This window comes from Diceros bicornis, chromosome 11 (genome assembly GCF_020826845.1).
Source record: "Diceros bicornis minor isolate mBicDic1 chromosome 11, mDicBic1.mat.cur, whole genome shotgun sequence".
Classification (NCBI taxonomy): Eukaryota; Metazoa; Chordata; class Mammalia; order Perissodactyla; family Rhinocerotidae; genus Diceros; species Diceros bicornis.
In genome coordinates this window covers 9,519,872-9,546,453 of record NC_080750.1, presented here as the reverse complement: position 1 = coordinate 9,546,453, position 26,582 = coordinate 9,519,872, and the positions used below count along the sequence as shown (strand labels likewise).

Sequence of the window (26,582 nt, the reverse complement as noted above, 5' to 3'; positions counted from 1 at the left end):
ATCAAAGTGGGAAATGTTTATGTTTATAATGTTAAGTTAAAAAGGCAAAGCACAACATTATTTACACAAAAGAGCTCAATTTTTAAAAAAATAAGTAGGAAAAGATTTTTTTGTGTGCGTGTGAGGAAGATCAGCCCTGAGCTAACATGCCAATCCTCCTCTTTTTGCTGAGGAAGACTGGCCCTGGGCTAACATCTGTGCCCATCTTCCTCCACTTTATATGGGACGCCGCCACAGCATGGCCTGACGAGCGATGCGTCGGTGTACGCACGGGATCTGAACCCAGGCCGCTAGCAGCAGAGCGCACCCACTTAACCGCTATGCCACGGGGCTGGCCCCAATAGAAAAAGATTTAAAGAAAGATATCAAAATATTTCCACCAATTAGTTCTGGAAGATGGTTTTTATTTTGTTTTGAGCTTTATATATCACTTGTCTGTGCTGTCCACATTTCTTCAATAAGCATATATTATTTTTGTAATCAGAAAAAAATTAACAAATTTCATCAGTTAAATTTTAAGCTCAATTTTAGACATATATGCAAGAATATTTTTAGGAGTAAAAAGAATCATCATCCCTGATCGGATTTCCCCTACGCATGCAACAAAGGAGGGAATTATTGGTTGATAATTTTAAAACAAAAATAAACCATCTAAAACTAGGTCTGTTTTTTATTACCACCATATGCTAGCAATTTGAAGCAATGTCAGTGATAAAATACCCTTAAATTCTAAATTAAACAACTATCTGCACCTGGGGCCACCACACCTACCCCACCCCATCCCAACCCTCAACTCCATTTCCTCTGATATAATTTAGACTATGGTCATTTTTTTAATTAAAATAACACAAAATTGAATTTATGTGTCAGCAGTAAGAAGAATAACAAAATTCTGACAAACATAACCTTTAAGCTAATATAAAATTTTCACTTAAGCCATTTTTAACTTTATGTTTTACAGGAACTGAAGAGGAAGATGAAGGAGATGACCTTTTGCTTCGGTCTGTGGATGAGTTCTGGTGGTTTCCTCACATGTGGAGCCACATGCAGCCCCACCTCTTCCATAACGAATCCTCTTTGGTGGAGCAGATGATTCTCAACAAGGAATTTGCACTGGTAAGCACATTTTATTGCAGTACTTTTCAAACTATGAGTTGTGATCCATTAGTAGATTGTAAAATCAACTTATTGGGTTGAATCCAACAGAAATAGAATAGAACAGAAAATATCAGAGTGTATCACATGTATTAAGGGTACATCTTGCTTTGTGTTCTTTTGTTTCCCCACATGTGTGTGTGTATGTATTGGGCCATGATGTGATATATAACATGTATTTCAAAAAGTAGGTCATTGTCAGAAAGTTGCCATCTCTTTTTTTATGGAAGGATTATTCTTGCATTTATGGAGAGGCAAAATAGTTATTTTCTCCATTGTATTCCTGATGCATTATAATTACCCTCTCAAGAAGCTTTTGTTGCACGGATGAATGAATTTAATCATTATTAGAGTAACAAATACGTCATAGGAGTGTTTCGAGGGTGTGTATAACATGCTTAGAGCAGCCTCTGGCATACAGTAAGCACTCAGGAGGTGTTAATTAACAATTACGATCTTTCTAAATCCAGACAAGTATGCAGTTATATCTTGCTTTAAAAAAGTCAAATATTTTTTTTAAATATAGATTTATAATAGGCTGATCTTCACTTAACTTTTAGGGAATGTCTAATAAATTTTGTACTACTTCAGAGCATTGTAAAATTAAGTACATATTCCCTTTTTAAAAATTAAACTTACCTTGAGTAAGCATGCTAAATTCTCTCTGTGTGGTTACCCTGAAAATAAACTGTGTTTATCATTTGGCTTAAACCTCCCTCACCTCACTCCCACTCTGAAGGCTTGTTTTTTGGGCATGTAGGTTACATTTCATAATGGTTGATTTCACCTGTTTGTGTAATTTCTTTTTTAAAAGCCACGCTGAGAGCCCTGGGAAAGACTCAGATGTAATTGCTTTGTAATGAAATGTTGAAAGCTATTTGGAGCCCATTCAGAACAATTACATTTGTTTAGTCAGTGTGGGTAGAAGCTAGACTGAAGTCTATAAATATATTTGGTAAAAAAAAAAAAATCTTATTATATGTTGCATAGTCAAAATATTACAACTAAAATGAAGTCCATTAAACACACATACTGAAATGACATTGTCTTTTTCCTTCTGGAGTTCACCTCAATAAAACTTCTCAGGACTCTTCAGGAGGTGACATTCAGAACCCCACCTTTAACTGTAAGCATAGGAAGACAATATATGTGTTGTGCAGAGAACCAGGAAAGGTGTTTCCTTCTTAATAAATTATTATTTTTCCATATCTAGATGACACCAGATGTATCAACAGTATCAAGATGGGATAGAATAGTAGAAAGCACTAAATGAGATATTGGCAGGATAAATTTTATCCTGACTGCTAGTAACAAGTTCTAATACAGTTGACAGCTCATTTAATGTCTTCATGCCTCGATTTCCTCCCCTGAAATGGTAATGATTCCCTTTTTCATTCTCTAAACTACAAACTTTTTAGATAATTAATTTACATCAGCTCATCTGCCAACCAAAAGCAATGGACCAGATAATCCACTGATCAATTCCACTTCTAAAATTCTGTGATAGTTGAAAACATCGGTCCACAAATTTGGAATGAACATCTTGAAATACTCATCTAGCTGCAATTGAAGCAATTATGGAAAGAGATTTTCCATCTAAATGAACAATTTATACTGAAAGAAATCAAGTGTTTAAATTTCTTTTTTTATTCCATCCTGACATTCCTGACCATTCCTTGGTATGACCTTGGCTGGCAAGGGATTATTAGGGAAAAGCACAGTTGTTCTCAGAACATTTACAAAAATGATTCAAATGACGTATTAATAGCTTCCTATTGATATTTCAAAAATAATCAATCAAAATGATTTTATTTGTAGAATTTCTCTGAAGTCTCTCTGGATAGAATTCATTTTCTGTTGTAATATGTCTAAAAATCATGAGAGAAGCACATTGGAAACTGTTTCTTCATTGTTTCATCATGTTAGAAGAACCTTTATTACTGTAAAGCGTTGTCATTTCTTAATCCATACACACTTATGTATGCAGTGTGAATGTACGTGTGTATGTGTACATGCTTAATCCATGAGTACATGTGTATGCAGTGTGAGTGTGTTTGTGTGTACATATATATGTGTATGCATGCCTAATCTATGAACATATATGCCACGTGAGGATGTGCATGTGTGTGTGTGTTTGTGTAGAGGGTGTTAGTTGAGTGATAAGCATAGTCAACCAAGATAGCGTAATTACAAGATACTATATTTACATGACAGTAGCAAAAATATTTTTTGATTGTCTTTCTTTTAATAAACCATACATTTTTGCTGCCATTCAGTGGCTTGAGCACATCACTAAGTAGACTCAACACTTCAGACAATAGACTAACAAAGGCTAAAGAGAACGAGAAACTTTGGCTAACATTAAAGAGCTTGATGAAAAAGTTACCAAAAATTGCTCCTGACGTAACCCACATGTCCTTTTCAAGCCTCGAGAGAAGAGTGCCCATAGCATAAACCTGAGTTATTTATGTTTCTTCCACAATAGATTTGTGGAGAAAAAAAGAAATTAAGAATTGGTGTTTTGTTGTTTTGTTTTGCATACAGATTCATTAAAATTTCCAAATGAGTGGGGCCTTTCAGTTCACTCATAGTAACAGACCCTAAAATACTCTGGAGGGAAAAAGATCACTTTTTGTCTCCAACGCTAACTTTTCAGTAATGATGTGAGTCTTTCTTGACATTTTATTGAACAGTCGCGTATCTTATTCATGAGTAAATAAGTGAAGGATTCTTGAAATAAAGGCGTAAGTTTTTAAATTTTGCTTTTAAAATGCTACACATATTTATTAACTCTATGTAACTTTTTTTCATAATTAGACACAACATTCCTGATATGAAAAATGCTAACATTTAAATTGTTCTCATAAAAACCCAAATTTGTCAAAAGAGCAACTATGGAAAATCATTAAGTGTCATAAGGGCCTGCACACTAAATCAGCTATGTAGAGGTTTTAATTAAAAGATAAAGGAGTGTGATAGTGGAATTAATGGCACAATGAAATAAAACTGAGAGCGAGCGGCCTCTCAGTAGCTGATGTGCCTACGTCTTTGCTAAATTATGCAGTATACAGCCTTGGCTGTACAACAAATACAAGATGTCAAGAAACCTTGATAATTACAATAGGCTATTTCAAAGATAGAAATTTAGAGAAGATAAGAATATTTAATCAAAAGTAAAATTATGACTAAATATTGATTTAAAGAGTTTACTATGGAGCAAATAACGTATTTTGAAGGTTCAATAATGAGTAGGGCAGTCTGTACCTTCAGCAGAGTGGACACTTATATGAGCATGAAGAATTTAGATAAAATATAAAGAAAGAAAACATCCTGGCATAGAAAAATTTGAAACATATTTGGCAGTTGCATGAGCTCTTGAGGGATCCTGTGGAATACAAACGTATGTAGTACAAATATCTATGTAAATTACTTCAGTAATTGAGTGCATTCGTTATATATTGCTACATAACAAAGTAACCGAAAATTTAATGACAATGCATTAATATCTAACAGTTTATGTAGATGAGAAAGTCGAATACGACTAAATTGGATCCCGTGGTTCAGGATCTCTCACAAGACTTCAGTCAAGGTGTCAGCTGAGGCGGCAGTCATTTCAAGGCTCACCTGGAGGGTGGACCAGCTCTCAAGCTCACTCACAGGGTTAAAAATATTGGATTGATCTGACACTTCTTTTTCTCTCATCCAATCCGTTGCCTCCACTTGAAAATGTATTTAGAACTGATGAATTCTCACCACCCCTACTGCTATCTACTTAGCCTAAGTTACTATTGTATCCTTTTTAGCAGCTTCATTGATATTGATATTAATATATCATACAATTCACCTGTATAAAGTGTAAACTTCAATGGTTTTTAGTGTATTCACAGATTTGTGCAAAGTTCACCACATCAATTTCAGAACATTTTTATCACCTCAAATAGAAAGCCTGTACCATCAGTAGTCACTCCTCCTTTCTCCCAACTCCCCCAACCTTAAGAAATCACTAATTTACATTCTATCTCTATAGATTTGCCTATTCTGAACATTTGATATAAGTGGAATCATACAATATCTTTTATGATTAGTTTTTTTTTTACTTAGTGTTTTCAAGGTTCATATATGTTGTAGCATGTATCAGTACTTCATTCCTTTTTATTGCCAAATAATATTCCATTGTATGGTTATGTATTTATTCATTCATCAGTTAATAGATATGTTTATACTTTTTGGCTATTATTTATAATGCTGCTATGAACATGCGTGTACCAGTTTTTGTGTGGACATATGTTTTCATTTATCTTTAGTATCTACCCAGAGGTGGGATGCTTGGGTCATGTGATATCTCTATGTTTAACATTTTGAGAAACTACCAGACTGTTTCTAAAGAGCTTCGCCATTTTACATTCCTACCAGCAATGCTGGTAGGGTTTCAGTTACTCCATATCATTGCTAATCCAGTTACTGTCTGTTTTTTTTTTTTTTTATTTCATTATCGCCATCCTAGTAGGTGTGAAGTGGTATCTCATTATGGTTGTGATTTGCATTTCCCAAATGGCTAATGACATTGAGCATCTTTTCATATGATTATCAGCCATTCATATATCTTCATTGGAGAAATATCAATTAAGATTCTTTACCCAATTTTTAATTGAATTAGTGGTCTTTTTTTTTTTTTTTTTTGGCTGAGGAAGATTCGCCCTGAGCTAACATCTATTGCCAACCTTCCTCTATTTCGTTTGCAGGTTGCCACCACAGCATGGCCACTGACTAGTGGTGTGGGTCCGCTCCAGGAACCAAACCTGGGCTGCCACAGCGGAGCTCACCGAACTTAATCACTAGACCACTGGGCCAGCCTGGAATTAGTGGTCTTTTTATTATTTATTTTTTGCAAGAGTTCTTTGTGTATTTTTCATACACGTACTTTGTCAGATCTATGAATTCAAATATTCTCTCTCATTATGTGGGTTGTTGTTTCATTTTCTGAACAGTGTCATTTGAAGCATAAAAGTTTTTAATTTTGATGAAATCCAATTTATCATTTATTTTTTGTCTCTTGTGCTTTTGGTGTCAAACCTAAGAAGGCTTTGCCTAACCCAAGGTCATAAAAAACGTACTTCTATATTTGCTTGTAAGTTTTATGATATGAACTCTTACATAGAGGTCTATAATGCATATAGAGTTAATTTTTTGTGTGGCACAAGAAAGAAGTACAACTTTATTCTTTCAGATGTGGATATCTGGTTGTATCAGCACTATTTTTTGAAAAGACTGTTCTTCCCACCACTGAATTGTCTTGGTACTTCTGTCAAAAATCAATTAACTTTAAATGTAAGGATGTATTTTTAGACTCTCAATTCTATTATAGTCATATATGCCTCTCCTTATGCTAGACCTCACCATCTTGATTACTATGTCTTCATAGTAAGTTTTGTTATTGGGAATTGTGAGTTATCCAATTTTGTTCTTCTTTTTTAAGATTATTTTGGCTATTCTGGTTCTTTTGAGTTTCCATATGAATTTTAGGATCAGCTTACCAATTTCTGCACAATGGTTAGCTAGGATTTTGATAGGATAGCATTGAATCCACAGGTCAATTTGGGAAATATTGTCATCTAAACAATATTAAGTCTTCTGATCTACATACATGGGTATTTTCCCACATATTTAGGTCTTCCTTAATTTTTTCAACAATATTTTATAATTTTCAGAGTCTATGTTTTACAATTTTTTTGTTAAATATATTTCTAAGTATTTTACTCATGAGTATTTTTATCATGAAAGGGTATTGAATTTTTCACATACTGTTTTGGAATCTCTTCAGTTGATCATGTTTTTTCATTTGTTTTATTATGTAGTATATTATACTAGTTGATTTTTAGATGTTAAGCCTTGCTTATACTCCTGTGATAAATCTCCCTTGGTCATGGTATATAACGCTTTTTATATGTTTCTGAATTTAATCGCTAGTACCTTGTTGAGGATTTTGCCTCTATGTTCATAGAGATATTTGTGTGTAGTTTTCTTTTATTATGATATCTTTGTCTGGTTTTGGTGTTAGGATAATACTAGCCTCATAGAATTAGTTAGGAAGTGTTCTCTCTTCTATTTTTTGGAAGAATCTGTGAATGATTGCTGTTAATTATTCTTCACATGTTTGGTAGAACTCACTGGTGGAGCCACTTGGCCCTGGCTTTTCTATGTGGGAAGTTTCTCAATTATTAAGTCAATCTCTTTACTTGTGGTAAATCTATTCTGAATTTCTATTTCCACTTGAATCAGTTTCAGTAGTTTGTGTGTTCCTAGGAATTTCTCCATTTCCTTTAGGTTATCTATGTTTTTGGCATAGAGTATTCACAGTATCCTTTGTGGCTCTTTTTATTTCTATAAAGTCAGTATTGTTGTCTCTTTCTTTATTCCTGATTTTACCAATTGAACCTCCACTAATTACCAACAACGTGCTGTATTGTTTTTTGATAATGCCCTGAAGTGCATTATTATCACTGCACCATAGTCTGAACCAATAAAATGTGATCCTTTTTGCAGCAGTGGTCTTTGAGGTCAGTCTATAAGGCTTTTTCTGACCCCACAAATGTTCTTCTTAGCGGTTTCTTTGCCTGGTTCTCTCTAGTAAACTTCTGTTGGGTCTGTTATTAGCTTGTTGTTAATCGTAATTAAAATAACAACAGCCTCCCCTAACTTGCTTGCCATCAAAATCTCCATTGTTTTCAAGAGTGACTTTAGGCTTGAACTTTTCCACAATTTGTCCCTAGTAAAGTCACTTCCCTTGGAGAGAATTTAGGGGCTCTCGCTTTTTATGACCTATATTTCTCCCTGGATAAAATTCTCTGCACCACTGCTCTACAGCTGGGGGTGGGGACGACGGCCTCCTCTCAAAGTGACACCCCGTGTTATGAGCAGGGTGCTGGGTGGGGTGGTAGCTTCTCGTCTTCTCAGCTTGCCTCTCCTGGCTTAGAACCACTGCCCTACGATTGAGCTGGAGCAAGGGCAAACCATGGTTCCAGTCTTCTTGGTCTTCTGCATCTGGGATACATCTTCTGTTCTATGAGTGGGGCTACCTAGAGGAGGAGAGCTCCAGATCTCCCAGCTGCTCTTGCCTAGAATAGAGCTTCTACACACAGAGCTGCGGGTGAGAAATGCTGATGGCCTGCTATTCCCAGGGAGAATCATAGCTTTAGACTGGAAGCTAGGGAGAGAGGACCCCTGTGTTCTTGGCGGCACTCACCTGGGGTAGCAATTTTGTCACTCTAAGCCGGGGCAAGTGGGGAAGGGTCCGGTGCAGGTCACGGCTCAAAGGGCACACACTTTCACTGTTCTTACCAATTTTAGTGGAGTTTCTTGAATAAATGTTTCTTCATTTGCTATATATCCTTAGTTTATCTTTCAGAGATTTTAAATGGTTTTCTTTTTTTTTTTTTTTGTGGGGAAGATCAGCCTTGAGCTACCATCCATGCTAATCCTCCTCTTTTTGCTGAGGAAGACAGGCTCTGAGCTAACATCCATTGCCCATCCTCCTCCTTTTTTCTCCCTTTTTCTCCCCCAAAGCCCCAGTAGATAGTTGTATGTCATAGCTGCACATCTTTCTAGTTGCTGTATGTGGGACGCGGCCTCAGCGTGGCTCAACAAGCGGTACATCGGTGTGCGCCCGGGATCCGAACCCGGGCCGCCAGCAGCGGAGCACGTGCACTTAACCGTTAAGCCACGGGGCAGGCCCGGTTTTCTATTTTAAAAAAAATTATTTCTACCAGTTATGGTTGTTTTGCTGAGAGAGGTTCCACAGAGCTCCTCACAGCACCATTCCAGAAGTCTGAGTTCTGCCATCATATCTTGACTAATTTATAGCAACAGCCTCCTCACTGATCTCCAATCCCACTCTTGAATTTATTCTCATCAAAGCAGCTGCAGTGATCTGGTTAACGTGTAATTCAGATCCTGTCACATTTTGTCTCAAAGCCCTCCAAACTACGCTAAAAGAGACCTAACATCTGGTTCCTTGTCTCGTGTGCTATGTGCTCCCCATCTGATTTTTTGATGGCTGGTGCTTGAAAGTCTCCTTCCATGCAGTCCTGATGACAACCGCTGATCTCCACTGTGGCCGTCCTTGTGTGGTGCTCCTCCTCCGGCTGTGGTGACCCTGTTCTTGACCCCAAGGTTCCCCTGCTTTGCCTAAAACTCACTGCTGACCTAATTCTATGCAGGCTGTGGGGTTCTGGAATTTGGAGGAGCATTTTCCTACCCCACATTCCTCACACCATGTACACATCCTTAAGAACAAATTATGAAGGCGTGGGTTAAAGAATATTTTCATAACTTCATCTTGTGTCGAGTCAAAAGTGATCCTTGCCAGTACTGAAAAGGAGCAAAGGAGCAGGGAGAAAGTATTGCCTTTGTCTCTTCTACCTAAAAGTAAATTACTTGTGTTCTAGTCTTATCTTCCATTTCCCCTTCTCCTTGCTCCCTAAGGATGGAACCACTTTTATTTTGCCTTGTTTTTTATGTACTTCAGTCCGTGTAATCCGTTTTTCTGATTCTTTCTCTATATCAAAGTTACCATCATACTTATACATTTAAGCTCTGTGATAGAAATGCAACTACAATTGCCAGTAATTTCCCCTGATACGTAGAATTTCTAGACTGGGCTTTCAAATTAAAACCCACTGTGGTTTTGGAAATAATTTATTTGTTAAATCTGTTGTGTCTGTTTTTTGTATCAGTATTTTAAACCCTAAAGCAGGGTAGGCAGAAAGTATTTTTAAGTTTGAAACAGCATTAAATAATAAAATCAAATATTAATGGCATTTCCTTGGAAGACAGAACAGTGAAAATTTGCTAAATGTTTAGTAAACGGAATATTTGTATGATCTTGAATACGTTTAATTCTACTTGTTGGAAACCTATGATGAGTAAAATGGTCTTAGGAAGGAGGAAAATAATGAAATCACAGTGGGAAGATTATAGAACACCAGCCAGCAAACTTGAGGCTCATTTGTATGAGCACTTAAATGATTTTGTTACTGAATATAGAACATTTACTTATAGATGGCATTTTATAACAGTTTAAAAGTATTTTCATATATCCATGTGATCAGTAGAGATATCTCTTCATCATTATGTCTGTTAATTATTTTTGCTCTTTATGTTAAATGTGCAAACGTTTCTCTTATATTGTTAAAAAGTATTGTTCACAGACACAATTCATCCATCACCATATTCCTTTTCTATGGCAGTATTGTCTATCACAATCCTTTGCACCTTCATATTAATACTTTTGTATTATATTCAGGATAGTCAAAATAGCATGCCTATAGATTTAACATTTAACATATGCTGTATCAACATGGAGTATTGTATTACAATGTGTGAGTTATCCATTTGTCACTGAAAAGCTTCAGCATTTGGGTGATTTATTGTTTTAACCATTTCAGCAATTAACTTTCTAAAATATGTCACTTACTACTTATAAATTAATAAATGCGTACTAAGCATCATGCCACATTTTTCACAAAGAATAAAAGTTTTCATTGTTAATACAAATGATTTTGCTGGACTGTGCTCTCAGAGTCTGCTGAGATTATGTGGACTATTGACTCCTAAACTATGTTCTCAGAATTTTTGAAGTCTTGAGTCTATTTTTTCTAGTTTTCTGGTCTATGCCTTGTAAGATTGATAGTTTCCTCTTCTAGCCATTGCCATGTTGTCTGGGTCTAGCAGCCAGATTCCCATTTCAGTGTAATGAAGTGGTCAAATTAGATGACCATTGAGGTCCTTGATATCTCTAACAGTCTATGAATCTGAGTTGCCCTGAGCTTGGAAATCAGATAGAGCAAGCTTCTTAGCCTTGTTTCTAAAGTGACAGTGAAATCTATCAGTTTCACAAATGAGAAAACTAAGTTCATGTGTAAGTGACTTGTGCATGGTCACACAGAACACCCACACTTTGTGGTTCCTAATCCAATCCTCTTCCAAGTGTACCATACAGCACCCCAAGCAAGAACCCAACAGTGTCTCCTCAAGGTAAAATGAACCAACTTGTATGCCCCGTTTTCCTAATGGCCTTTTTTTAACCATAGTCCAGGTAATGAAGGTAGTATATAAGTAATCTCTGCAAGTTGAATAATTGTTGAAGAACAGAGACTTTTCTGTATTGAGAGAAGTAGATGTTATTGTGTAAAACTTAGAAGATTACTATGGAAAACTGATGCGCATAAATGATGATCAGTGTATTGCATAACAAATGAAAATATTTTGATTTCTCTTTCAGCTACCTATTGACAGTAGATAGGGTTTTTACCCTTTTTACAAGTAGGATGATATTGTTTAATAAGATTCTTAGCTAGCTTATTCAAGCAGTCTCTAAGGTTCTCATCAAATCCTGTTTTCACCAAACCTACAACATGAAGAATAGCATGAAATTTTTGCCTGCAAATTAGAATTGATATTTCATTAGCTATTAATATTCATACTGCTTAGCAATAGATTTAGAGAAAAAAATAGCTTTTCTGGTCATGTGTTGTATCATGGTAAGTCCTTGACTTGCTGATCTGGTATTGGCAGGTAGATGAGAGAATCTCCTTTAGACGGAAAATCTCTACAATACATATTTATCTATTTTATTTTCTTAGCAGAGGGCAACATCATTCCCTCTCACTCCGCTCCCCCACCCCCGCCAAATTCCTATTTTAGCAGCAGCATCTTTTTTTCTATCAAGTAGCTATTTTATTTCTGAACATGTTTAGCCTGAATAAATGCCACCTACAAAATGCACTTCAATATTGGGCAGCAATAATTGAAGGAAACGAACTGTTTCTATCATTCAAAATGCATTAACATGAATCTATCAAGACTTGCATCTGTCTGTTCTGGATACCTTGTTATCATTATTTTTGATAAGTGTAAAGCCTTGAAAGTCATTCCTTCTGCTTTATAGTTTTTATGCATTTAAATAATCTTTAAGATTAACTAAAGGAGCTCTAATTCTTTTTCAGTGCTTATCCATGAAACAATTGCAACAGAAATTTCCCCCTAGGAGATAAGCTAACTGCTTAAAGTGGTTGTTAATATTTAATTTACTTGCTTTAAAGCAAACAAATATTTCCTCTAAATATTGTTTTGTTTATATTACACAGAGCAATATAACTGTGTACAAAATACAAAAGAAAAAGTCATGTCCCTCTGAAGTAAACAAAAACTTAACTGTAACCTTAACCTTATTAAAGTCTTTTGTGACGTGAGTTTACCCCATGGATGCCATTACCTAATTGCTCAGTGTACTATGTGCACTGATGTGTTTGGCTTCACACCTATCTTGGTTCAAAGTCCATCTTTGCCAGTTACTAGATGTATGACCTTAGCAAATGACTTAAAATTCCTGTGCTTTAATTTTCAAATGTGTAAAATAGGGATGATTGATAGCAGTTCCTACCACATAGATTTTTATGAGGATTAGATAATGTGTGTACATGTTTGTGTTTGTATAATGGTTAGCGAAGTGCTTGGCACATACGCATTTCAAAAAGTATTTGTCATCATCATCATCATTATCATCACGGCTAGCATCATTTTCACTATATTTCTTCAAGAAGTATATGAGCATTTCTTTTGAAATAAGAGGTTGATGACAGTGATAAAACCACCAAATGACTTTTTCAAAGTTATGTAATATGTAAGTTGGGAACAGACCCAAGACATTCTAATCTGCTCTGCAGTCCTTCATCTATCCGTGATTCAATACTCAAGGTGGTCACTAATTTTTAGTGGTTAAAAGAGACTAATATCTTACCAAACAGTCCAAGAAAAAAGAGCACGGATGATGAAATTTGTGTTTTTAAGGAAATAAGTGAAAAAATAAAAAAGAGTTCATCTATGCATATGTAATCTCTTGAATCTCAGAAATTATTGCTTTCCAATGATGTCCAGAAGTTTTCAGATACTTCTTCCCGTGTAAAAAAGTAACTCCCTCCTTGCATTTGTTGAGTGATTTGTTCATTCCCTTCTTCCTTCTTTTCTTCCTTTCTCCCTCTCTTCCTTCCTTCCTTTCCTTAACAGACAACCAATGAATATGTATTATCTGCTAAGCACTTTACTTGTCACCAGGCATGCAAAAATGAGTGAGATACTGCTTATTCTTGGGGACTTTATTTAAGTGTAATAAAATGGCATTTTTGGTTTTTAAGAGAAATATACAGAACACAGTACAGCCACAAAGGAGACACGGGTTAGTTATAAGAGGGAGAAAAAATAAGAAACAGGACAAACAATTAAGATAGCAACACTTGTGAAAAATGAGAAGGTGTGCATGAGGCAGAAGGCAAGAGGGGAGTATCCAAGCAGAGGGAGTAGTGTGAGAGAGAGCACAAGATAGTGCCCAAAATAACGTGTTCCACTCTTTTGATAAGATATATTGCTTCAGCAACAACCTACCCGTGGGTCGGGATACTACTGCTTGTGGGATTTGACCTACAGCCTGTTTTTGTATGGTTGGTGTCCTAAGAATGGGTTGTAAAAGAGTTGTAAAAGTCAAATAAACAAATAAAGAAAAATATTTGACAGAGACGTTATTTTGCTGGCGAAGTCTAAAATACTTACTTCATGGCTCTTTAGAGAAAAAATTTGCCAGACCTTGACCCACACACGTAATGATCCAGAGGAAGATATATAAAATTAGAATCATAATGATGAACTGTGTTTCCTGATTCACTAATTAATGTGCATCTATCCAGTAGTGATCATTGGTAACTTACTGTGTTCTTAGAAGTATGAAATTGATGGAATGTAAAATACATTTCTGATAATCCTTGCCCTTATGAATCTCCAAAAGGAGCATAAAATGTCAGGAAAGGAAGGAAAAAATTGATTTGGTGTCAGAGGAGGCTTTGAGATGCAAATTAGAAGATGAGACTGAGTAGTTCATGTGGGGCGAGAATATGAAGGAACATTTTACCCTAGGTCTTAGGGCCTCAGTGACCCTAAATCCAACTGTACTGAACAGTTTTGCTTAGAACTCTACCATTTGACATATCGATTCTCTAGATTATCATATCACCTCCCCATGTATTCCAACGTATTGCTCTCCTGTAACCTCCTAGGTCATTATTCGTGTGTGCCTTCTGTGCTTAAGAATAGGAAGTGGGCTGCTTAGCAACAGGGCGTGGGAATTCTTATGTCCTCATTCTCATTTCAGCGTACAGGTGTCTTTAGTCCTTGGTCATCACCTTTAAATGCATATTCAATACTCACTTGCACATTCGTCCTACTGAATATATCCAAAGTTTGCTTGTAGAGCCAGAGTGTCTGGCTAAAGCACTGATTTCTCAGCTTTTATTTCAGGTAAGGGGCCTTTCACATAGTTCTGGCCAATTAGGTGTAAGCATAAGTTGTGGTATGGGACTTCCAGGAAAGGAGGTTAGATATAGCAGAGGCTTGCCCTTCTGCTCTTTGCCTTTGTTCCTTTCTCCTGCCTAGTATATGGTCCTGTTGGCTGGAACTAAGGCATCCATCCTAAAACTATGAAGGAAAGACCAACAGAATCAGTGACCTCACTTCTGGCATTCTTGAACTTCTGAACCAACTGCTTATCTTCAGATTGTCTATTACTCAAGGAAAATAAGCTCTTCTCTTTTTTAATCCACTGTTTTTTGTTCTCATTTTTGTTTTTCTGGTACAAAATTTGAACCCATTTCCAACCCAATGCTTTTCCATTGCATTTTTTCTCTTAAGCTGTTTGGAGATTTGCCTGCATACAAATTGCCCCAATGTGGAAAATTTATAGCCCCTTCAAAGGAGTATTTATATAGAATACCCTGAACATAATGGCTCAACACTTTTTAAGAAGTGTTGATAGTGAGATTTTTATGCCTATTTACCAATCAATTATTAGATACCAGTTTTGTGAATGGATTCTTAGAACGGTCAATAATAGCATAGTTAACTCTCACTGGCAGATTTTAATTTCATTGCTTCAATGACCAAATTTGTTTTTAATTATTAAATTATGGTGAAATAATCAATAGCCAAGGTTTTCAAGATTTTCTTTTTTCATTATTTAACTCCTGCTATACTGAATATGCCCGATTCCTATTGGATAATTCATCAAAAGCATTAGTTACCACATGTTTTTCTTTTTCTTTCTTTTTTTTTTTTTTGTGAGGGGGATCAGCCCTTAGCTAACATCTGTGCTAATCCTCCTCTTTTTGCTGAGGAAGACCAGCTCTGAGCTAACATCTATTGCCAATCCTCCTCCTTTTTTTCCTTCCCCAAAGCCCCAGTAGATAGTTGTACGTCATAGCTGCACATCCTTCTAGTTGCTGTATGTGGGACGCGGCCTCAGCATGGCCGGAGAAGCGGTGCGTCGGTGCGCACCCAGGATCCGAACCCGGGCTGCCAGTAGCGGAGCGTGTGCACTTAACCACTAAGCCACGGGGCCGGCCCCTCTTTTTCTTTTATTATCTTTTTCTTTCTCTTTTGCTTTTTTCAAGTTGAAAAATTCTTTCAGCTTGATAGTTTCTTTTATACCTTATCTATAGTGGCTGAACATTTTCATCGTTCCATGATTACCTCTTTATAGTTGACACTTCAGTTCCCTGCAGTCATTCCTGTAGTCACTTGAGCAAGAGGAGTATATGAGAAATTGTTTCCAAACATGTTGACAGTGGAGAGAGTTAAAGCTGGTTGATAATATGGGAGAATTGGAGTGCTGGAAGTGCAGTGGTCTCGAGGTGAGGACTGCACTGATGATTTGATTTCCAAATATGATGCCACTTTAACATGGTGATAACAAAATGCAAATATAATATTTTGGTATGATTTTAGTTTGAAAGATGTCTACAAAAAATATAGTAATTTAATCATCCTTATAAGCAGATACTTAAGTGATAATTTAAGTTTTTTAATTATAGAGGTACCATTTGTTAACATAAACTTACTTTTTGTCTGATGAAATTTAACTTACTTCACATGTCAGTAAAGGCTCTACAAAATTAGAAACAATCACAGATTTGAATTATTTTAATCCTTAGAGAAGGCACAGTGTGTCACAGAGGACAAAATGTAATAACACCTTGTATTTTGGGTGTGGGGGAGGGAATTGACAATCAGAGGGATGGCTCATGCCTACACCAAATGTTTAAGGCATTTTTCCATAAACATATTAAGTGACATTAAGGGGAAAAAATGACACCTAAGGGAAATCTCAGCTTGACTCAAAAATAATATAAGATATATATTCCAGTAACAATTTATGCAAATATATTTCTGCAAAGTGATGCATTTAAATCAATGATTCCAAACCATCACCTATATAACTGTGGAAGCATTCAAAAAGTTTGGAAATGTGTTCAGAATTAGAAAATGAAGAGCATTCTAGCCAGCTTTAAAAAGGGCAAGTTGCCCTCTTCGACTCCTAGTTCACGCCCGCGCGCACACACACACACACACACCCACACACACACTCCTAGCCATTCCACCTAAACCAGGGCTTTATTCCATGAACATGGGCAATCAGGTAGAAGATTCAAAAAAAATATTTAATGTTTGCTGTGTGTAAATACTTGAGGAACTAAGAATGGAGACAAATTAGATATGTTAATTACTTGAGATAAAATTACAAATAAACATATTGTGAAAATGGTGTGATTTGTATTAAGCAAAATTATTTTGAGTACCTTCTTTTTTCATATTTCTACTTACAATAACGATAGAGATGATCTCATAATGGAATGGATAATACTCTTCTTGTTTCCATCTGACTCTTAACACATTTAAGAATCTTGAAGGTTATCATTTCTTCCAGGTTGAAGATATTGTTAGAAGCTCTAAATACTTAATATCTGGCACCGTTTCTCTTGTTACTAAATTAAATCTAGAACTAGATCTTTCCATGAAGCAGGGGCAACAGTGAAGGGAAAGGCGCTGAACTGCAGTTCTAGCATGTCCTGATATGTCCTGATACCACATCTTTGCTGCCCTCGTGTCTTCTCAGGTTCTCGCTGTCCTCTTCATTCAGCTGAATTCAAGAACCAATCATCATAAGCATGCTCTGGAAGACACCCAGAACCCTGTTATTCTTCTTGATTCATCATATTCCCCCACAAAGCCTCAACCCCATTTGAATCCAAATCTCTACCTAGTCTGTGCCTGTGCCCCTGAAACTGAATGTGGTTGGGACCCACACTTAACTGTTCTCACTGTGAAGACCTCAAGTGGGCCCTTTGTGCTGCCCAGAAGTAACACTGCAAGTCCTTGTTTTGTTCATAATCCTACTCCCCTAGACCACTGTTTCATACCTTCTATTTCTGCAAACTACCACACGTCTCACCCTCATCTTCCCTCTCAGCTGAAGGTCTTCTTATTCCACTGAAAAAAATATCAATCAATTAGAAGAGAATTCCCACATGCTCCTATTACTGCAACTACTACTTCAACTTGATGGTAACAAAATGGAGATACAATAATAGGTTTGATTTTAATTTGAAACACGTGAACATGGCTACATAAAAAATGTAATAATTATAATAATTTTTGTAGCCAGTTACTCCAGTGATCATAATTATTTAGTAAAATTTTTTGAATATGTAGGTCCCACTTATGAACATAAACTGGGTTAACAGTGACATAAATATGAATTGTGGATGGGCATCCTGTGAGATGAGTGTACAGTCTTGGCTTCTGTCTTGAAACGATGAATAAAAGAACTAGAAATGCAAAGGCCAAATTCTGTACTCTTGCTCTTGATCTCATCCTTTCCCAACTGTTCAAGAACATCATTCCAGTAATTCTCCCCTCTCTTCTGAATCATTTCCCTCTCTCTACAAGCGTGCTGCTATTTCTCCCTTCTCTAGATAATCCTGTGCTTATGTTGCTTCCCTCCGGCTGCAGCACCATTTCTAGACTCTCTATTTTAGCAAAACTTCTTGAAATAGTGATGATACTCATTTTTTCCATTTCAACCCCTCCTATTCTCTCTTATCCACTGTGATGTGCTTGCCCTTCACCACTCCAGTGGAACTTCTCTTGTCCGGTTCACCAGTGGACATCCAGTGTTAACTCAATGGACAGTTCTTACCTCTTATTTCACTTCACCTATTAGCAGCACTGGACATGCTGAACTCAAGACTCTCTTCTGAAACATTTTCTTCAGTTGGCTGTCATTTCATTGTAGATTTCTGGTGTTCTTCCCATCTCACTTGCAATACTCTTTCTCAGTATGCTTTCTGGATTTCTTCTCTTCTCACTGACTTCTTAAAGTTATTATACCCCAAAGATCTATTCTTAGACCTCTTCTTTTCTCTGTTTACACACTCATTCTGTTGGTGATCTTAATGAGTCTTATGACTTTAAATAAAATTTATATGTTGATAATTGACCAAATTTAGATCTCCAGCAGAACTCTCTCCTCTGAGTGCTCAACTTGTTTGACTTCCTATGTGACATATCCAATTGGATGTCTAATGTCAAATGTATGTCCTATCTTTCTCCTCAAAACTTGTTTAATTTTTAAACTTCCCAGTCTCACTTGATAGAAACTTTATCTTTCCAGTTATCTTTCCAGAACTTTCTATCATGTTCTATATTCAGTCTATCCTTAAACCCTGTGGCTCACCTTCACAATATATCCAGAATAAAATCACTTCTCACCAGCTACATTGTCCCCACCCTGGTCCAAGCTATCATTGTCTCTCACCTGGATTGTTTCAATAACCTGCTAACTGGCTCCTAGTTTCCTCCTTACGTCCTTTCAATCAGCTCTTGACATAGCAGCCAGAAGAATTTTTTTTTAATGGTAGGCTGGATCATATCATCTATCTGCTCAACACTCCAGTAGCTCCTCATCTTATTCAGGGTAATTACCAACAACCTTATAGTGGCATATAAGGACCTAAATGATCTGCACCCATTCCTTCTCTTCAGTGAAGCTGCATTGTACAGCCTCTGTAAAAGCATAGTCAAGTGAATGGTGCCCCCTGGGGTTGTTCAGTAAATAACTTATAAGGCTGTTTGCAGCAACCCTGCCTCTTGACATCATCTCTTGCTACTCTCCCCCTTTGCTAACTCTACTCCAAAAACAATTGAATTCTTATTCTTCCTCAAAATACCTGAGGTGCATTCAACTCAGGACGATGTATGTACTGTTCCCTCTGCCTGGAATGATCTTCCCTAAGTTTTCTGTATGGCTTAATCCCTCACAACTTCAGACCTTGACTGAAAATATTCCCTTCTCCACGAGGCCCTCACTGAGTAATCTATTTGGTATTGCAATCCATGTGCCTTCATTCATTCCTCTCCCTTTGTCTGCTTTAATTTTCTCCATAGCTCTTAGCATCTTCTCATATATTATACAATTTACCTATTTATTTTGTGTAATTGTAGTCTCACCCCACCAAAATATAAGTTCCCTGATGGCAGAGATTTCTCTCTGTTTTGTTCACTGTTCTTTCCTCAGCACCTAGAATGGCTCTTGATACATCATAGGACATAATAAATATGTGTTCAATAAAGGAACTTAATGAACCAAAATGTGTTGAACATCTTGACTGTCAATAAAGTAAGAATTCTGACCACAAAATGTTAGCAATGCAGGTGCCTAGTCGACCATATTTTATGCAACGTGAATGAAGACTTAGTTTTTCTGTTAGTTCCCTTTAAGCAGCAAAGTAGACTTTCAGCAGAGTCAAGAATATTAAAGGAATATGTATCAATTGCCCAAAATAGCTCTACTTAGGATTGGAAAGTTCACACTGTAGAAGCAACGCCATTGCTGTGCTATTTCTCTTTCAAAAGAAAAATCTATTTGTAACACAGAGCTTTCCAGAGATTTGTCACCATTTACTAGGCTTCCGTCCAAAAAGTGTCAGGACTGACCCAGGCAATTTCCAGGGTCACACAGTCATTGCTTTTATCACTTATGAAAACAGAAGACAATTTCAGTTCCCAAAACACAGTGGAAAATCAATGATCCTGGGATCATTCTCGAAGTTGACAATGCGATTCTAAGTCCTTATTAAAAGGAAAAGTAGATAAAGAGATCTATTTTCTTTCGCACGAGTGTCACTCCCCAGAAGCTGTATATTTAGGAGGACAAATCAATACTTTAAAATTCAACAGGGTATTGTTTAATGCATTTTCTCTTTGCTACAAGTACATTCATTTATGAGACCATTATTTCATTTACTTTCTTTTTATATTCATTCATTAAACATCTATGCTGAATTTATCTAATAACTTTTTAAACTTATTATTTCCTTTAAAAAATATTTACTAAACACCAAAAATGTGTCAGGCATGATGCTAAGCAAGGGGATATTAAACCATCCTAAGTATATTATGGGCTAGTTTCACATGCCATATCTCTTGGAGTACAAACATAAGGTCATAATAATAGGGAAAATGACATTTGTCTGACTTTTTTCTCTCTGTATGAAAACCTCCATTCATTCTTCAGGTTTCTGTCCAGCTATTTGTGAGAGATCCAGGAATGTCCCCTGTATGTCCATGAGCCCAATCCTTCCAACTCCCATTTTTCTCCTTTGTTTCTCTGGCTCCCTATGGTGTGTCAGGTCTTCTAAAAAGTATCTACCAGTGGCTGACCAGAGTGCTGCTCATGCTCACCAATGGTTCTTTCTACCTCTGCATGTGATGCCTACATATCTCTTTGTCCATTTATTAGGAGGTGGTTATCCTCATGAAGGGGTGCATGCTGGCACACAGGTGCTTGTGGTCATCAAAATTAATCTGTTAGAGCAATGTCCTTTCAGTAGAATTTGTTCCCCTTCTTTATGGTACCTACACTGTACGGTTTGACTACAGTATTGACCTGTGTCAGACACCTGTGGTATTTATTATTTAAATAGACTAGTCTCCTATTTATTTTCTGTATACTCTAGCCATTGGCTGATCAGTACAGAAGATTTAATAATAATATATATAAAATGATAGTATCCAGCTAGCCAAATAGGTGTTTGCCACATATCAATGAATTTTCTTGGAGAAATATTGGGCAGTGGTTTAGCAAGCTCTTCCTCTGTTTTCCTAGAATTCAAAATGCTGACATCTCACCTGAACCCCTTAAAACTTTTATACTGATCAGAAAGGGGCAAAGACCGCCTGTGTCAGTCAGGTTTCCATGCTAGAGACAGGAGCCACTTGGAGCTTTTTTAAAGAGGGAGAGCTTTTAGTCAATGATTTAAGTGCCTCCAAATACACTGGAAGGCCTGATGGAGCAGATTCCAGGCTGAACTCCTCTGGGGACTCACAGAGCCAGGCAGAACTGGTTCCCTGGGGAGCGACCGCTTTTGAAGCTGTCACTGGAGCTCCGGCAGAAGCAATGTTTCCACCACTGCCTTGCAAAAGGGCGCCAAATACTGCTTCAGAAAAGTCTCTTGTTTTCAAGATCTTACCTGCCAGCAACAGGAACCTGGAGCTGCCAGACGTTAGCTCTGCCCACCTACTGCTTTCTGAAATCTGTCCTAGGTACTTCTAATTGGCTGAACCATGTTTCCAACCAAGAGGATAGCTGCAGAGGAGTTTGGGAAATGTATGATTTTGCTTTATAACTTCTCCAAGTACAACCGGAAAGGATAAGAGTTCCAGTTCAGAAATATATGTTAAAATCAATTCCCTTTTGTCAGAAAATGCTTCCAGTCATTAACTGTGGGGTCACAGTAGTAGCAACTTAGTAGAAAAGCAAAAGCAAAACCTAAGAATTTAGAGGACTTGGGTGTAATTCTAGCTCTGACATTTGTGAACATAAGCAAGTCGTTTGCGTTCTCTGAGCCTCAGTTTCCGCATCTGATAATAATGTCTGCGCCACCTCACAGGGTAATTCTGAGGATCACATTAGGCATGAACGTAAAAACACATTGTAAATATCATGTACTAAGCAATTGCAAGCAGATATGATCAGGAGGAATGATCAAAGAAAAATTAAATGAGATCATGTCTGTTTCTGGCAGAGGTTTAGTGTTAAACATATTTTATTTTATTCTAGATTTTGAAAAACGGTGACCCTATTTTTACATAGTCTGTAAATTACCATGTTATCTCATTTCCCAATCAACTGGGAATTTAATGTAATTGGAAAAATTAGATCAAGTTAAACTCCCCTGTAAATATTTGTGGTGTCATGTCATGTTATAATATCAGAATTCCTAGATCCTGTAACAGACATTGTTTTATTAAATAATAAAACCCATGTTTGAATTAGTGTATTCTGTCATTATATGTCCATTTTTATAGTTTCAAATGCCTCATATATTCACGTTAGAAAGTCTTTCAAATTTTGTCATTTTTGTGATCTTGTATAAATATAATGTTTAGTTCACTTTTTAGTTGACCAAGTCTCTGTGAAGTGGGTTTTATGCTCTGGACAGTAAAGAATGAAGGTTTCTAGCTCAGTAAGCTCCTTGATAACAGAAAAAGAGTTACTGGGGAATTACTTTTCATTTTGTGTTATCATTTAGATTGAAAAAGTATAAACTCATAATTATCTAGTGTGATTTACTATTTTGATTGAGCTCTGGTTGTCAGTGTGGTAAGATGACCTTATAAGCAGTATAACATTGAGCCCCCAGAAATCAATAAATATAATAAAATCCTTTTACTGCCTCTTCCTTCCTACTCACCAAATCAATTGCTTTTTACCTTCTGGTTTTTCATGAAAGTTCTACAATTCATTTTACTACCTGTCAAAAGTGAAATGTCTTTCTTTTTCCTGAAGAAATACAGTTGTTTTTTTCTTTTTTAATTTTTTTGTGTGTGTGTGTGTGAGGAAGATCAGCCCTGAGGTAACATCCACACCAATCCTCCTCTTTTTGCTGAGGAAGACTGGCCCTGAGCTAACATCCGTGCTGATCTTCCTCCACTTTATGTGGGCCGCCGCCACAGCATGGCCTGACAAGCGGTGCGTTGGTGCGCGCCCAGGATCCGAACCCCGGGCCGCCAGCAGTAGAGCACGCGCACTTAACGGCTATGCCACGGGGCCAGCCCCGAGATACAGTTGTATGATGTTTCAATTTTCTTCACAATTTTATTTTCCATCTCTTTGTTATAGAACATTCACATACTTATCTAGTGGTCTAGGCCCCAAATTTGGAATAAAATACTATACAGTGATAGAAAATGAGGACTAATAAAGTGATTAGTGTAGACTATGAAGATTCATACACTGTTGATTCTGTTATTTTTGAAATGATGGGACAAGATGGTTACAAAACCTCAGTATGAACCACTTGAAAGAGTGATAAGAGTATAACAGATTTTTTTCCTTTTCTTGTAAGTCAGGAATACTTTGCTAAGCAGCAGTCACACAAATTCTATTTACCAGACCAAGAGGTTTGAACATCTTTGACCCTAGATTTCTCTCATGAGGAGGTTCATCTGTATATCACACCTAATGCATCCACATCTTGGCTTCCCTATGATGCTCATCCCCAGAATGCTTTGCAGCAATTCACTGGGCAGCATGGAACTAAACAGAGAAAAGTGAGGCATTTCCCAGTACATATCCCTCAGCGATGTATCAGAGAACAGTAGCTGCCTGCTCCCTCTGGTAGCTTCCAAGTAGTTTTGTTACTGGACTTTTTCAACCTTGCCTTGTATTGAAAATATAAGCTCCTGGAAGAAGTATTTTTCTTCTGCACACTCAAAGAAATGAATTTTCCCTAGTACCTAGCAGAAGACTCTGGCTCATTTTATAGCATTGATTTCATATTTCAGTCTTTCTACAGAGTCATTTATTGTAATAGATGTTAGAAAACACATAGTCTTGGTGAAAGAGAGGTGAATTTGGCTATACAGTGAGGGTCATTCCATGAAAGGAAGAATGATGGAGCTTTGCGAAATCTTTAGGGCCCATCTTCTGAGCTGAGTGTGACATATGATTTAGGCTTTGTAGATATGTGATCCATTCACTGCTTGCTTATTCTGCCAGATTGAATGCTTCTCCCATGCTGTGTGCCATGTAACAGAAAATATAAATGGCAGTTGTCAAGTCAACACTTTTGTGTCCTGTTTATTGATTCCATCAGCTTTCATATATTACTGTATATTGTCATTTAAAACCTCAACTGACATAGTTAGATGATAGATAGATATAGATACATAGATACATGATAGATATAGATAGATAGATAGATAGATAGATAGATAGATAGATAGATAGATAGATAGAAAAAAAAATAAAATAAAAAAAAATAAAAAAATAAAACCTCAACTGATGAGATTCAATGCTACAAGGAGTCTTTATAAAGCAGATAAGCATTTAAAGGGAGAAATGTAAAGAAGAAGAAAGTAGAAAACTGCAGATCTGTATCATGGACCTTGCGCCATAATACCATTCTTTGACAAGTTTTTCATATTCTTATTTTAAGTTTATAGCTATTTTCTTTTAGAATTGACTGTTTAACCCAAGGCAAGCATCTCATAGTAAACTGTATGTTTCATAAAAATAAATTGAGCTGCTAAGGTCCAAAACCAAGGGGAGAACTTTAATCTTTACTTTTTCTTTATCCTCTGTATCCAAACCGTCATTGGATCTTGCATGGCATTAATCCCCTGGCTTTTATTCCTACCACTAAAAATCTAGTTTAGGTACCTGTGTTCCCTCTAATCTCCACCATTGCAATAGCTTCCTAATGCACAGCCTTGATTCGTTCCTTCTCCACTTCTAGTTCATCTTAACCTGGTGTCACTAGATCCCTCTTCCTGAAACATAAAGCAGATCATGGCCCTCCATGCTCAGAGAGCTTGCTTGTCTACACTGTTCAAATAGAATTAATTCCAACCCCTCAGTTTAGCTAAAGGCTCATCACTTTATGGTCATACTTACCTTTCTGGTTATTTTCAACATCATAGACACAAAGACACAGACACACACACACACAGACACACACACACAGACACACGCACACACACACACAGACACACACAGACACAGACACAGACACACAGACACAGACACACACACACAGACACACACACAGACACACAGACACACACAGACACAAACACACACTGTGCCCTTCATCTCACATTTGGACACTTGCTCAAATGACACTGTTTTTTTTCCATATCTGTCTGAGGAAGGGCCATGTTCTCTGCCTATCTTTCCCTGAAACTTTCCGTATTCAAAGTTCAGAATTATTCTCACCCACACACCACATTCCCAAAGCATTTACTGTGTCTGTCATACCGCCAGAGCTCCGTAGGATATGAGCTGCTGCAAGACAAAAGCTCCATCCTATTAGTTTATATATTTCTCATGCTTAGCCTAGAATTCAGTGTATCCTAAACGGATGCTTGTGGAAACAATTTTAATTGAATTCAATTGACCACACTTCACATGATGTTGTTCTGGCTTTCTTTTAGGAACATGGAATACCCATCAACATGGGCTATGCGGTGGCGCCACATCACTCAGGGGTCTACCCGGTTCATATTCAGCTGTACGTGGCTTGGAAGAAGGTCTGGGGTATTCAGGTCACCAGCACTGAAGAGTATCCACATTTGAAACCTGCGCGGTACCGAAAGGGCTTCATTCACAATAGCATCATGGTGAGCACATACCGCTGTGTGTCTTGAAGGTCTTAGTATCTACATGTGAATGAAGACAAAATGTAGCTTCAAACCCCTTTTACTTGAGTATCATAAATTCCTAACATCCCGTGGTGGTCACATGTTAATACATTGTTTGGCTGTAAACTTGCTTCTTAAGCTGTGGGGTGGTTTTAGCAAATCCAAGACAAGTTCAAAATATTGGGAATGAGTTTCATATAGATCATCCACTATAGTTTCTGGATTGTAGTTTTGTCTGGACATTCTATACTTCTGAGGAGTTTCTCTGTGTCTGTCTGGGTGTTTTTATTGAAAGTTTTCCAGGCAAAATGTGAGTTCATAGATCAAGAAAACACCTCTCAAGACACAAGTACACTATCATCAGACAGAATCTATCAAATAGAATGTGAGAGCTAAATTTATCCCCTCAGTTTATTTTGGCTTTCAGACACTCAAGAACATCTTAGGAGCGAGCCCTGATGGCCCAGTGGTTAAAGTTCAGAGCGCTCCACTTCGGCGGCCTGGGTTCAGTTCCCAGGCTTGGAACCACACCACTTGTCTGTCAGTATCCATGCTGTGGCAGCAGCTCACATAGAAGAAGCAGAAGGACTTACAACTAGAATATACAACTATGTACTGGGGCTTTGGGGAGGGAAAAAAAAAAAAAGAGGAATATTGGCAACAGATGTTAGGATCTCTCTTTTCCTTGCATACTACAAAAACAGAGGTATATATTTTCTTTTCAGAGATATTAATTGAAAAAATAATAATCTTATGTAAGAATAATGTATTATTTTCTATAACTGAGAATAAACCCAAATGAATTTTAAATGGGAATTTATAAATATTCATTGGAATTCAAAAAG

At 37.0% G+C, this 26,582-nt stretch overlaps 1 protein-coding gene across 1 annotated transcript in view; it reads left to right on the top strand.

Annotated features, from left to right (window-relative positions):
• The window catches only part of LOC131411604 (bifunctional heparan sulfate N-deacetylase/N-sulfotransferase 4-like), a 138,316-nt gene that overhangs the window by 15,921 nt on the left and 95,813 nt on the right, over positions 1-26,582 (top strand). Inside the window, exons 4-5 of the mRNA XM_058550630.1 lie at positions 962-1,116; positions 25,531-25,716. Coding sequence (XP_058406613.1) covers positions 962-1,116; positions 25,531-25,716 — 341 coding nt within the window. The remainder of the gene's footprint in view (positions 1-961; positions 1,117-25,530; positions 25,717-26,582) is intronic.